The following is a 12,751-nucleotide window of genomic DNA, read 5'->3' on the forward strand; positions in this document are numbered from 1 at the left end:
CCTATGAGGAGAGACTAAAATATCTAAACTTGTTTTCTCTGAATTATTAAGGGTATTGATAATATAGATCCAATAAACTTTTTTCTGTTTAGCAGTCAAAACAACAGGACAAGGGGTCATAAATTCAAATTTTGGCAGCATAGAAGTCATCTGCATAGTTTAGACAGTATTACTTTTCAAACAGGGTGGTTGGTTTTTGGAATGAGCTGCCTTTAAGGGTCGTGGAGTCAGAACATTTAACTGAGTTCAAGAAAAGATTGGATGAATACATGAGTAGTAAGGAGTGGTTACAGTTGAGAGCAGAAAGGAACATCCTTGATGGGCTAATAAGTTCCTTTTTGTCCCTTTAAAATTTCATGAATAATTTATAACTTAACTGGCTTACTGACTAGGAAAAGAGAGGCTTAACTTAATTCCCTTTGCTGCTCGATCTGAACATCACAAGATAAACCTTCAAACTGAAGATGAAATTGACAACACTCAGTGCTGAAAACAACATAGCATTATAAGTCATTTGACAGATTAAAACTTTGCCCTTCTGTTGGTTATAAATTAAACAATATAAATAAACATCAGAAAGAATTACTGGTAATTTGTGAAAGAGAAGATGTGACAGGTGGGTATAGCTAGTGGGTCTGATTTTCTAGTTCACGACTCCATAAACAAATAAGATTGAAAGCTATAAAAATTAGATTTTACCTTAGTAATAAATATATTATAATGAGGAATTTATGTTGAATTCTGTACTTCAAAGAGAGGTGGTAAATAAATTAGAAAATGGGGAAGACCTAGTAAAACAAATGTCACAATTCTCATATTATGGGAGACTGAGAATTTTTTCAATACTTTCTTATAAAAGTAGGAACTAAAAATTTACATAATATTAAAATTTGATTTAATAACTATGTTATGATGCCAAGTTTATTTGTATGCATTGATAATAGTAGTTTAATTAAATTTGCATTAAATTAAATGTGCACTTTGACCTACCCATAGTGAAGGGGTTAAATGAGCTTTGTGAATTTGAAAGCATCGACGAGTTCTTTGGATTTCATTTACTTAATGTAATTATTTGAAACTGCATATGAGTAAGGTAAGCTTTTTTTGTCTCAGTATGCTTAAAAAATAAGCTACTCTGTGGACTTACTTAAAAAGTGTTAGTGGTGAGTTAACTCTTCATTTAAAATTCAAAGACATAAACCCAATCTAAGACTGCAAATTATAAGTTAAATAACTACCAATAAATTTCCAGAAGATTAAATACATTAACTTCTTATACATCTTTTGAATACTTTTAAAATGATTTTAAATGTTAAGCTAAATTTCACACTCACCTTGAAGAATATCTGCAATTGTATTCAGCAAATAATTCAGAAATTCATGAGCATCTTGTTGCATGTAGTTGTCAAACAAATCTGGGGAAAAAAATAAATAAAACTGTTACTGACAGAAAATTATCATATCTGTCTTTTCAAATAGTACACTTTGTTAACACACACACACAGATATATATATCAAAACCTGTGTGATTTATTAAAAATACAAAATTGGTATACCTTTTTACTTGCTGGCTGATCATTTGTGACCCAGTTTACAATATTCAAGTGGCTTAAAACAAATGATAAACTTCCAAATGTAGACAAAAATAAATAAAGCATTAAATCAGTGATAATTACTCATGTACAACCATTTAATATTTCAAATAAGCATCTTAGTAAACAGAGAACCTGCTATGTGAAATCCCTCCTACAGCTGCATAAAGAATAAAAATTGGAAAAAAAAAACCTATAAAGGACTAAATAGCCACGTTTCATAGAGTTTAAAAATATGAAACTGATGTTTTTTAAGCAGGCATAGGAAAACAAAATTGCAGAAAATTAGATTTTCTTTGTAGGTAGCTGTGGGAATTATGTGGCTAGTACATATTAATCAGCACAGTAATGAAAAAAAAATGCCACTGTGTCAGAAGATAAATGCTAAATAAACTAATTATAAGATTATAAAGAAAAGAGACAAGCTACAGTGGTGTCGTTGTGGATTTTAGCATATCTATATTAACCCTTTCGAGATGGATCACAGGTGAAAGGCCATGTCATCTTGTTTGTTGACTCGCACTCAAAATTTTATTGCACTACTATTTCATGAATTTATGTCAATAACTTTGGTATCAAACTGTAGATTATAATTCAAATATTAGTATTATATATTACTCAATTTATTAATTTGAAAGTAAATATTAAAAAAAGCACAGATAAACATCTATTTTTGTATGTCACATGTTATGTTGAATGCAGCACTGGTTCAAATTAGATGTTTGTGAAGTCAAAATACTAAGTCTATAGTTTTGCACAAATTAGGAACTCAAATTATCGATACTGACAAGCTAGAATATAAAATAAGAGCCTCTTATCTTTTCAATTTGCTAAGATGTTGCTCATGTAATAAATCAAACACAGTGGCACCCTGCCCACCTCTTTCCATTTTTGGAAACACTCCCTTATATCCTCCATGTGCAAAATTTTTAAAGGCTTAGCAAGGTACATGAAGCAGCAACTGAGGACAAAGGTCATAACTAGAAGAGACAATTGTTTGCTTTACTTCTTTCATTACTGTTCTATGTGTAAAGAAAAATAAGTTTAACAACTTATTTCAAAATAGTGATAATCTATGTACATATATAATGCATAATAACTGAAATGTGACTGTATTTTACAAAATACTAGTCCAATAAAACAAAGCCAAGACAAGTTACTCTGCACAGACCAAAGGTAAATTTTATGTTATTTGATATGGTAACATGAGTGCATGTGAGCCGCATCATTGTAACTTCTGTATTGTTAGCTGGGCATGGCTGAACGGTCAATATAATAAAAATAATAAATATATACATAAATGTATAATGTTATGAGATTTAAGCTATTTAGTCTAAACATTAATGTTTTTGTGATATAATTTGTGTTCATTCTAGAATGAAAGAGGCATAATTTATATTTATTTCCCAATTTTTATGGTGATTGTGAGATCGGCGAAATCTACAGAACCCGAAGAAATATTAATTACTGAAAATAACAGATAAAATATAAAGTTTTTTCTTAAGAAACATATGATAACTACCTGGACATTATAAAGATTTCACATATGAAATTTCAAAATTTTCTGATGCATACAAGTATTTTTAATCTTAAAATGAATATTACTTTGCATGATATATAGGCAACATACAAAAAGAAAAAAAAGACATGAGAAAAAACATTGCTTTACAAACCTTCAGACTCAATAACAAAATTTGATATTTTGCATATGAAAGCATTGTAATGTTTATTTAAAATCTGCCAAATTTTATTAACATACGCTTACTAATTAAAAAGCTATAGCATGAAAACTATAACATGCTGAAAGAGTTAAGTAGAGCAGGAAATTTTAATCAACTACTACGAGTAGCAATTACATTGATTAGTGTTACATAAATTAATCGATTAACAAAATTAGGGTTTCATATTATTACTGTTTTAGATTATTCCAAATATCCAAGTAATTGAAATATTACCACCAAACTTGATTGTCCTAATTTCATTACTGGGACATAAGAAACAGCAGTGATCAGAGCAATACAATAGGCCCAGTACTAATATCTAATGACAAGTAAATTAATTACAATCATGCTTCACCAGCTTGAAAAAGGCATTCACATCATAAGTACTCATTACTTTAGTTTGCATTGTCAGAAGGCTCTTGTAATGCTCTCTTTGTTTTAGGGTAGCTTTAATGCTTTAGTCATTAAATTGCATGGTACTTTATATACAACCTATGCATTTATACAGCCATATGTGAAACTGGACACTACCAGAACAAATAGGTTAAAATAAACAAAATACATAGCACATACCAACTGGAAATCTTAAATCCATTTTTTATCTTGAAAAATCTTTTACTGAGAAGTTGCTTTTAACACCTTGTTCACTTACTTTTCATAAAAGGTTATAAAGTGTATATGACTATTAGTTTTTTCCCTAATTTAATACTTTTAACATAAAAAATGTCTAAATGAAAAAACTTTCAAGACCTAATCAACTAATTCACCTAAGAATTAATAATTACATAATGATTGTGTGAGTTTCTTTTGGTGTAAAACAAGATTCAAAATTTAGAATTATTCATCATTTTCTACATTCTAGGTTGCCCAATTCAAAGTTATAATTAATTCCAGCATAAAACAAAACTTTCAAGAACCTTTTAGCACTGTACATGTCCAACCTATAATGAAAATAAAATTTTGCCACGGTGCTTTATATAATGATTCTTTAGCCTAAAATACATATTTATTATCATTAAACTCCTTTAGTTTGCTTCTTATTATTTTCACCTGTTCACTTGTATTTCATATCTATACAAAATTCAAATTATGACACTGGTGTTGTATTTGTAATTGTTGTACATTTCATTACATATGCAATACAAGACTTAATTGAATAAAATATAAAATTTTTTATTTGATTCAGACAACTGACTTTCAAAAAATATTTTAAGATTTCAACAAAAGATGTATATTATTAAACATCTACAAAGTACCTGTTATATTTTATCACATTATCTCAAAACTGCATTATTTTAAGTTGTTTCAAGGTGCCTCAATAACAAATATAGCACCTTCTAATAAATACTGGTCTATTACTACCACTTTATGTGAGAAGATCACAATACTTAAAAAACAGATGTTATTTCATGTTTTTTGAGAATATTTATCAGAGTAATATAAGATATGAAGATACAGAAAGGAAGAAAACTGCTATTTTCATTTTATGTTGAGTAATATATATAAAAAAAGTTGTTTTTTATATTTTGTAGCTCTTCAAGGTGAAAATCTTGATTACTTACATTATCATTCCCAAAAATGAGAAAACATACTAAACATCTGTAGTAATATATTAAACAAAAGTAGCAATAGCTTTACAAAAACTTTCTTCAAATTTCACTGTGCTTTTTTCCAAGTTTTGTGATCTTAATTGTTTAAACAATATATAAACTTTTTAAGGTTCTGAGAACATCAAATTTATTAAGATTATTTTTTATATTTCAATAATAGTGTAATAATATATTTCTTTATATGAGCAAAAACTGTGTATACAAAAATGTACGTTAAGTTTTGTAATTTTACAATAAAAAGACATTATTTAAACTTGAATAATTTTAATCTTTACAGCTTATCACATAAAATTCAAATTCCCTCTTTAGCATGTGTCTGGACAAGGTTTGATCTAAAGCTAATTTGACTGCTAAAACAAAGGTCACTTCACACACATTTAAGGTTTAGAAATTCACACAAAATTACTCTTAGTACAAGAAAAATAATGTTTACTCATTTCTAAAAATGGTACTGTGAAGTATATATATATATATATATACAAAGCACAAAATTCTGTGTGTCTGTCCATTGTTTAACTACTCCAACATATAGGTAACATATACAAGCAGGTAACAGAGAGCACACCTACCACCACTAATTTGGCCACTACCTCTTCTTACAAAGTCACCCTGATCATTGCACAATGTGTACCATGTTTAAAGTATATATATAGTGAGTTCTTAAAGGCTACAAAACGTTTGGTGAGATAATAATGTATACTCTAATGATATATTATGTTATAAATAAATTGTGTCAAAGGAGTTTTGTTATTTATCATAGCATCCACCTCCACATTTTTTAAGTTTATAACCCAGACAAAGGATGGGTATTGTCATGATATAAAAGACTGTTTGGTTTAAATATTAGTGATTAATTTATATATTTGTGAGTGAATATTTTATTATTCTTAAGTTTTGTTATAATAGGAGTTAAAAGCAGACGATTGTAAAAAGTTTTGTTAATAACTAATTGGTGTCGAGAATATAGAAAGTGGCCAGATGATTATGTAATAAAGATATTAATAGCATGAGATGAGTGGGAAGCAGCAGACAGACAGTATTAGACAGATAAAAGCAAAGAGAATATACTTCGTGTGAAATTAAGTAACATAAAAGTGATAAGCCTAATAACTGACATAGGCTTAACGTTTAATATGTTAGAGTGAAACTAACAGTATAAAAAATGATAAGAATAATAATTTTATTCTTTCAAAGCGTGGTTCTAAAGTAATTGAATCAGCCTGGGTACACTTTGACAAAAGGAACAGAGGATCTTCAGAAGAAAGAAGATCAAACGAATTATGGTAACTTGCGCAACAACTGTAACTGTAAGTGAAACACACACAGAATACTAGTACAATAGTAATATAGAGAATATAGTTCTACTTGTCAACTGAAATTCTAATGTAATTGAACAGGCCTAAGTGGACTTTTGACAAGAAGAAGAGAACTATATAAAAATAGTATTTATGACATGCCTGTAATCTCTATAGTGTGAAGACTTTGTTGTAAATATGTTTAACTTGTTCCAAATACTTGAAAACAAGTAGTGTGTGCTGCTTATTCATCACTGAATTTATTGCTAACAAGTCACAGACACCTACTGTAGAAGAATCCTAAGCCCAACAATAACATAGTATATATTTATACCATTAAGAAATACAAGTAAAAGCCATTTATTTTGACAATTGGCAAAAAGAACTTTAATATATATATATATTACTTTTAAAATCTGATAGGTACATCAACTTGTATTTTCATATTTTGAACCCTTTCAGAAATTTAAAATTTATATGAACAAATCTTTTTCCAAACAAATTAATAATATATTTCAGCTAAATATCTAGCAAATTTCAATCCAAACATTAAAATTACTTAACTTTTTGAAATATTAGAAACATATAAAGCAATTTTTATTTTTATAATTTTTTGAGGGGGGGGGGGAGAAGGTCTGCAAGTGCAGATGATACCTAAACTGATTCCTTCTGGAAAGGTTACGTTAAAGACTTTCCAACACAAATTTATCCTCTTATGTAATTATAAAAGTGTGCAAGACATGTAGTTTTAGTGCTTCAAAGAAATTGATATCTGTAGTATTGAATTATATCAGCAAAGCAACAGAGTGTACAATTCCATTACGAAAAGAAACAGGCTACTCCACACTTTCTTACCATTTGTGAACCAGAGGTAGTAAAGTAAGTTATATAGGCTACTACCAAAAGTAACCCAAAAACACAGTGAAGGAGCATGTCTAATTAACCCTATCTGAACCATAGAGCACTTTTCAGGTATCAAGTGCAAAGACCTGCAAATCACATTTCAAAATTCAAGTAAAAATAATATCATGGGCATTCTTACAGTCCAGAAAGGGTTAACTATCTGCAGAGGTTCAGGCAACTTACTGTTGTCCAACCAGTGATACAACATTTTAGAAATTGTACAGAAAATGTCACAAACGTTTTTTGAACAGATTTGTGGTGGTTGCAGGTTACAGCTATAATGTTAAGTTAAACAACAAGAAAATTGGTATAAAAAATGCCAAGGTTAACATGTTGACACTACTATACCATGAGAACATACCATCTTTATATGGAACTGGATACCAGTAAGGTATGGCTTCCAACAAAACAAAGCATCCAATCACTTGTCCAAATCAACATGCCAGTTCCTCTACAAGATGCAAGTTGAAGCAATAATTTATGCAATATCAATTGTAGACATCTCCCATGGACATCTGTGCCTCTGGGTTGTTCATACAAGCCTTCAGAACTCATCAACGGACCTTCAGAAATTGTTATTCATACATGGTTGTTGGAGTTTTGAAAAAATGGGAAGAGGCATTGATTTCAAACTAAATTGCATGCCTGAGCAACATTCAATGACAAGAGGCATCATTCAGAACATCAAAGGTAGTAGTAGTAGTGTTAGAATAGGCTGTAAAACCTAGGCATCCATCCTTGTATCATTGCCATGGATCATAAATACTACTTGAAAAACTCACTTCCTTAAGTATAATATTTCAAAAGTTACATAAAACAGATTATTAATAAAATAATAGTTAATAATTTTACCATTTTCTTTTCTTAACCTGGCAATAAATTTCTTCGGAGCTATTGTTCCTGTCTTTTTCTTCTGAGTAGCTATGTTGTAAAAAAGATCTGCAAGGCAGGTGAGCAATGTTTCTTTGGTTCTTTTGTTTTTTGCTTTATAGTCTAAAACCTTCTCCCTGAAAGGTTTACAGAAATACAGGGCCTGAAGCACAGAGTTGCAGTAACAAGTGTTACCAAACTGAAATAAAAAAAAATATATACAGTATTGTGTCTTATTGTTGAATGAACTTTTAAAATAATCAACTTTAGTACATGTATAGTGTTTACATCTTAAATCTTCATATTGCATTGAAAAACACCCAACTGGATTGTACACAGGTATTATAAAATATAGATTGTATTATTAGTTTAAGATCTTCAAGTTTTAGGTACTTTTATATTTTACTTATACAATACATAAATGCATTATTACTGTACTATTTCTATTCATTTATTATTACAAAATTATCTTCTCACACTTTTTCATGAGCAAAGTAATTCAAAAAACTAAATTCAAAGACCAAAAAAATTATGTAGAAAATTCTAAAAGCATAAGACTATGTAAATAACAACTACACTTCTTTCATTTGTGTGATAAAATTCAGTATCATTATTTTCAAAAATAGTACATTTCATCACATTTACCATAGAAATTAAGTTTTATCTTATTGGACCAGTTTTTGTTGTACATCTAATCTATTAAAACTGCAAAAACACCACCTTCATGTAAGCATTGAAAATTCAATGATAGTTATTTGAAAACCATTACTAAACACTATGTAACTTTAGATCATATTCTTTTTGAGTTATATCAATTTAATAATAAAAATTAATAACTATGCATCAGTTTAGACTATTTTCAGATTTAGTGTACTGTTTACTCTATAATATCAGGTACTTAAATTATTTTAAAAACAAGATATGAGATTGTTAAATCTGAAAATGAGTCATTTGCAAACTGCATGTAGGTAAGATTGATAAGTTTGTTTGTTTGTTATGGATTTCGCGCAAAGCTACACGAGGGCTATCTGCGATAGCCGTCTGTAATTTAGCAGTGTAAGACTAGAGGGAAGGCAGATAGTCATCACCACCCACTGCCAACTCTTGGGCTACTCTTTTATCACCGAATAGTGGGATTGACCATCACATTATAACGCCCCCACAGCTGAAAGGGCGAGCATGTTTGGTGTGACGGAGTCGAACCCGCGACCCACAGATTGCGAGTCGAGTTCCCTAACCACCTGGCCATGCCAAGCCAGATTAATAACAATCAAGAATTTGTAGCAAGAATTAAGCTTTTCTTCAGAAATCTGTAATGCAAGAAAATACAGCACTAAAATGTTACTTCAAAAGATGAACAAGTTTACCTTCACTAGCTTGCAATGATCTACTTAAGTGTTGAATCAAAGAACATTATTTAAAACGACTGTTTGAAATTTTAAGCGAATATTTTTCAAAATAAATGTAATATTATGAATGAAAAAAGTAATTTATTTGTATTTCTTGTAATTATGGATAAAAAGCTTATTATAAAACAATTGACTTTCTTTGTAATACTAGAGTATCTATAAAATTTCAAATAAAACCCAAACAAAACTTGTTACTTCTTTTACTAGTAAGTTTTGTTAATAGAAAATTTATGAATTTGCTTAACACATACATAACTCTACATTCATGTAGCAGCTAGGTATTCACTTAAAATGTATAGTACCATCTGGATTTACACGTAAGCAATTAATTTCAGGTTTCTGTCCTGTTTATACTGAAAAAGTAGTTTTTCATCCATATGCTTAAGTAATGTTCTGACTTAAAATGAGCAGCCAGCTTATATTTTATGCACACGAATTACACATAAATCTTCAAGCTATGCTACCACATTTAAAACTCATAAAATCTTACCTGCTTATATATTTAAAAAGAAATACTAGCATTCAATATTTTGGAGATAAAAAAACTGCTTTAGTAATTTGTCAAAACTTTTTTGTTACCACAAAATGTGAACAAATTAATACTCGAGGTGTAGATAAAATTAATAAGATACATTTCATAAAACTTATGAAACATACAAAATTTAATATCCTCCTACTGTACTGAAAAGTGCAGTATTTAGGTACAGTGACGTACCACAGAAAAGCCAAAAACTCCCACAAAATGCAGGTTTAGGACAGTTAAGCAAATGATAAAGTGTACAAGGACAATAAAGAAAAACAAGAAAACACAGATAAACAGGCAAAGTTATTCAACAACGAGTAGGAGAAACAAGTAGAATTACTAAACAATAAGTCAGAGAACATCAAGATCCCACAAAACTTCTTTATCCCAAACAATTTGCCTTAGCTGAACACAAATATAACATTGATTATAGTAATATTTTCATCAAATTTAATAAGTATATCGTGTTACCAAGAATCATAATTTAGAAAAATTTCAAGACTAATATTTTCACTAACACTGGAAGTTTCACTTTCCATTCAATGAATGTTTATGTTTATAAATGTTCTACACATTTTCTTTCAGTGAAAAAAATACAACAAAAAAAACTATGTATGATGATATATCTAACTTCTTTTCTTCACTTTACATCATTAAATTTTTGTCTCTTGTGATGTTAATTTTTCTTAGTAATGGAAACCCCCACTTTACAACAGCACTTCTGAATGTTTGTTTGAAGATTATCTGATAAGATTAGTAAAATACTGCAAGATTTCACAAAGTACATGTAAAAAAACACAGGTGGGATAATCTCCTACTATAGAAACATAGAAAATAAATATAAGGATTTGCTTACAACTACAACACTGCCATAAAATACTCACATTCACAAGTCCAAAATAATGTTCATTGGATGGAAACTGATCTTGGCCTATTTCCTTCTCCAACTGAGAAGCATTTGCTCCCTTAGAGAAAGAAAAGAGAAAAATTATATGCATATATACACACACATGCACACAGAGGTTTTGGAGGCATTTGTCATGTGGGAAGTGACTAGGTGAGGTGCAGTTTTATTCTTAATATGAATAAAGACTTAACTGGCCAAGCCTATCATTCACTTTAACACTATTCTTTGCCAACTTAACCTGTTGTGTGTAAGAGTTAACATTAGTTCACCATTGTATGCATTGACAAGTGGATTTTTTGCATTATTATCTTGCAACAAGCAGGGTTTATTTGTTCCATTTCAGCAGGGGCTAAAGGTTGTTTTTATTGACATCACAGTTGACCAAATTCTTGGTAGTTTCCAATTCATGATGCAAGATTTACTATATGTAAATAAGACCAACCACAAAATTAGAAGAAAAACATGAGTTCAGTATAGATGTCCTTTCACAAGTATAAATTACACAAAACCAAGGTGAAGGCTGGAATTTTTTCACTCAGAGACATGAATAAAACAGACTGGCATAACTGTATAAACAAGTATTTTTGGACAAGACTTCTCAGTAAAACTTACTGGCAGTCTTGTAGCATTTCTATACATTATATAAATATAATAAAATTTATGTTTTCCTAATTAAGCCCCTGTACACACAAACACACGTGCAACAGATATATATATATATATATATATGTAATACATGTACACACGTCACTCGCCAAACATAGTAGTATGTTTTTACGATATTCCTATATAAATTTTACATACAAAAAAAAGCACAAGATTTTGGTGCAAGAATGTATAGCTTTTGGGCCCAGCAGACTAAGAATGCTCTCAAACTGGAATAATTTTATCATATTAAATCTTGTTTATTTCATTATTAATGCACTTCTGTAATATTTAAAAATATCAGCAACATTATATTTTAGTTAAATTTTAAATATAGGTATTTTAAGTAAAATAGTGCCTTTCAATAATGCTGTAATTTGTATAAAACAAGATTGCTTTACACTGCTTGAACATTGCTTTAATTTGTACATTGGACCAGTAATTCCCATGTTAAAAGCAGTAAATCACAGTGGGTTATTAGCTGTTTCTAATAGAGCTAATGTAAATATCAAGTGGGTGTGAGGTTTCATATTACACATGCTTGAGCTAGAGTAATTTGAATTGTTTTATTTTACTGAAGTTTTATTAAGCTAATTTGAAAAGATTATAAACTTTACATTATAGTTACATGTGTTAAAAAACATATAACAATAAATAAAAACTATACATAAAAATATGAATTTGTAGTACTCACTGTATATTTGAACAGTTTGTACTCGAGTATATATTCTTCTGTAAGCCTTAATGAATCTCAAAAGTTTGGGTGTCCAAAAAAAAAGAATTCATGTAGCTTTCAAATATGCATTTCACACACAAAAAATAAATCATTCATGAGAATAACATCTTTCAAACTACTACAGTTTACCTGCCTTTCTGAGTGAACTGTAATTAGGTTTAAAACTTGCTTTAGTATTAACAGCAGTAACACATGATCACCACAAACCAAACACTTCCACTGCGTAATGTTTGATAATATGAATAAACAAAAACTTGTAAGATTTGTGCAGGGGAAAATCTACTTTTTCTATTGATTAAACATGTCTTTCGGCCATGTAAAGTTAATTAGCAAACAATATCGAAAATAAGATAGAAAGGGAAGAGTCTTCTCTGGTTGGTTTGACAAAATTATTGATATCTCAGTAGATTAAGAAGGAAAGAGGTTCATATTTTAGGTTCTTTCTTGTAATTATACATAGTTTTTGTGTAATTGGTTGGAAACTGCAGCAGTCTATGTTTGATATTATAAAATTTGAAGATAGCTTTTATATGCGGAAAC

General features: G+C 29.5%; 1 protein-coding gene across 2 annotated transcripts in view; it reads right to left on the reverse strand.

Moving 5' to 3' along the window:
- LOC106464075 (ubiquitin carboxyl-terminal hydrolase 46-like) overlaps nt 1-12,751 on the reverse strand; it is a 49,637-nt gene that overhangs the window by 31,813 nt on the left and 5,073 nt on the right. For both annotated transcript variants that reach the window (XM_013924186.2, XM_013924185.2), the window contains exons 2-4: nt 10,808-10,888; nt 7,974-8,190; nt 1,335-1,415 (exon numbers count right to left, since the gene is read on the reverse strand). In XM_013924186.2, the coding sequence (XP_013779640.1) occupies nt 1,335-1,415; nt 7,974-8,190; nt 10,808-10,888 (379 nt within the window). The remainder of the gene's footprint in view (nt 1-1,334; nt 1,416-7,973; nt 8,191-10,807; nt 10,889-12,751) is intronic.

Source organism: Limulus polyphemus, unplaced genomic scaffold (genome assembly GCF_000517525.1).
Source record: "Limulus polyphemus unplaced genomic scaffold, Limulus_polyphemus-2.1.2 Scaffold1555, whole genome shotgun sequence".
NCBI classification, from domain to species: domain Eukaryota; kingdom Metazoa; phylum Arthropoda; class Merostomata; order Xiphosura; family Limulidae; genus Limulus; species Limulus polyphemus.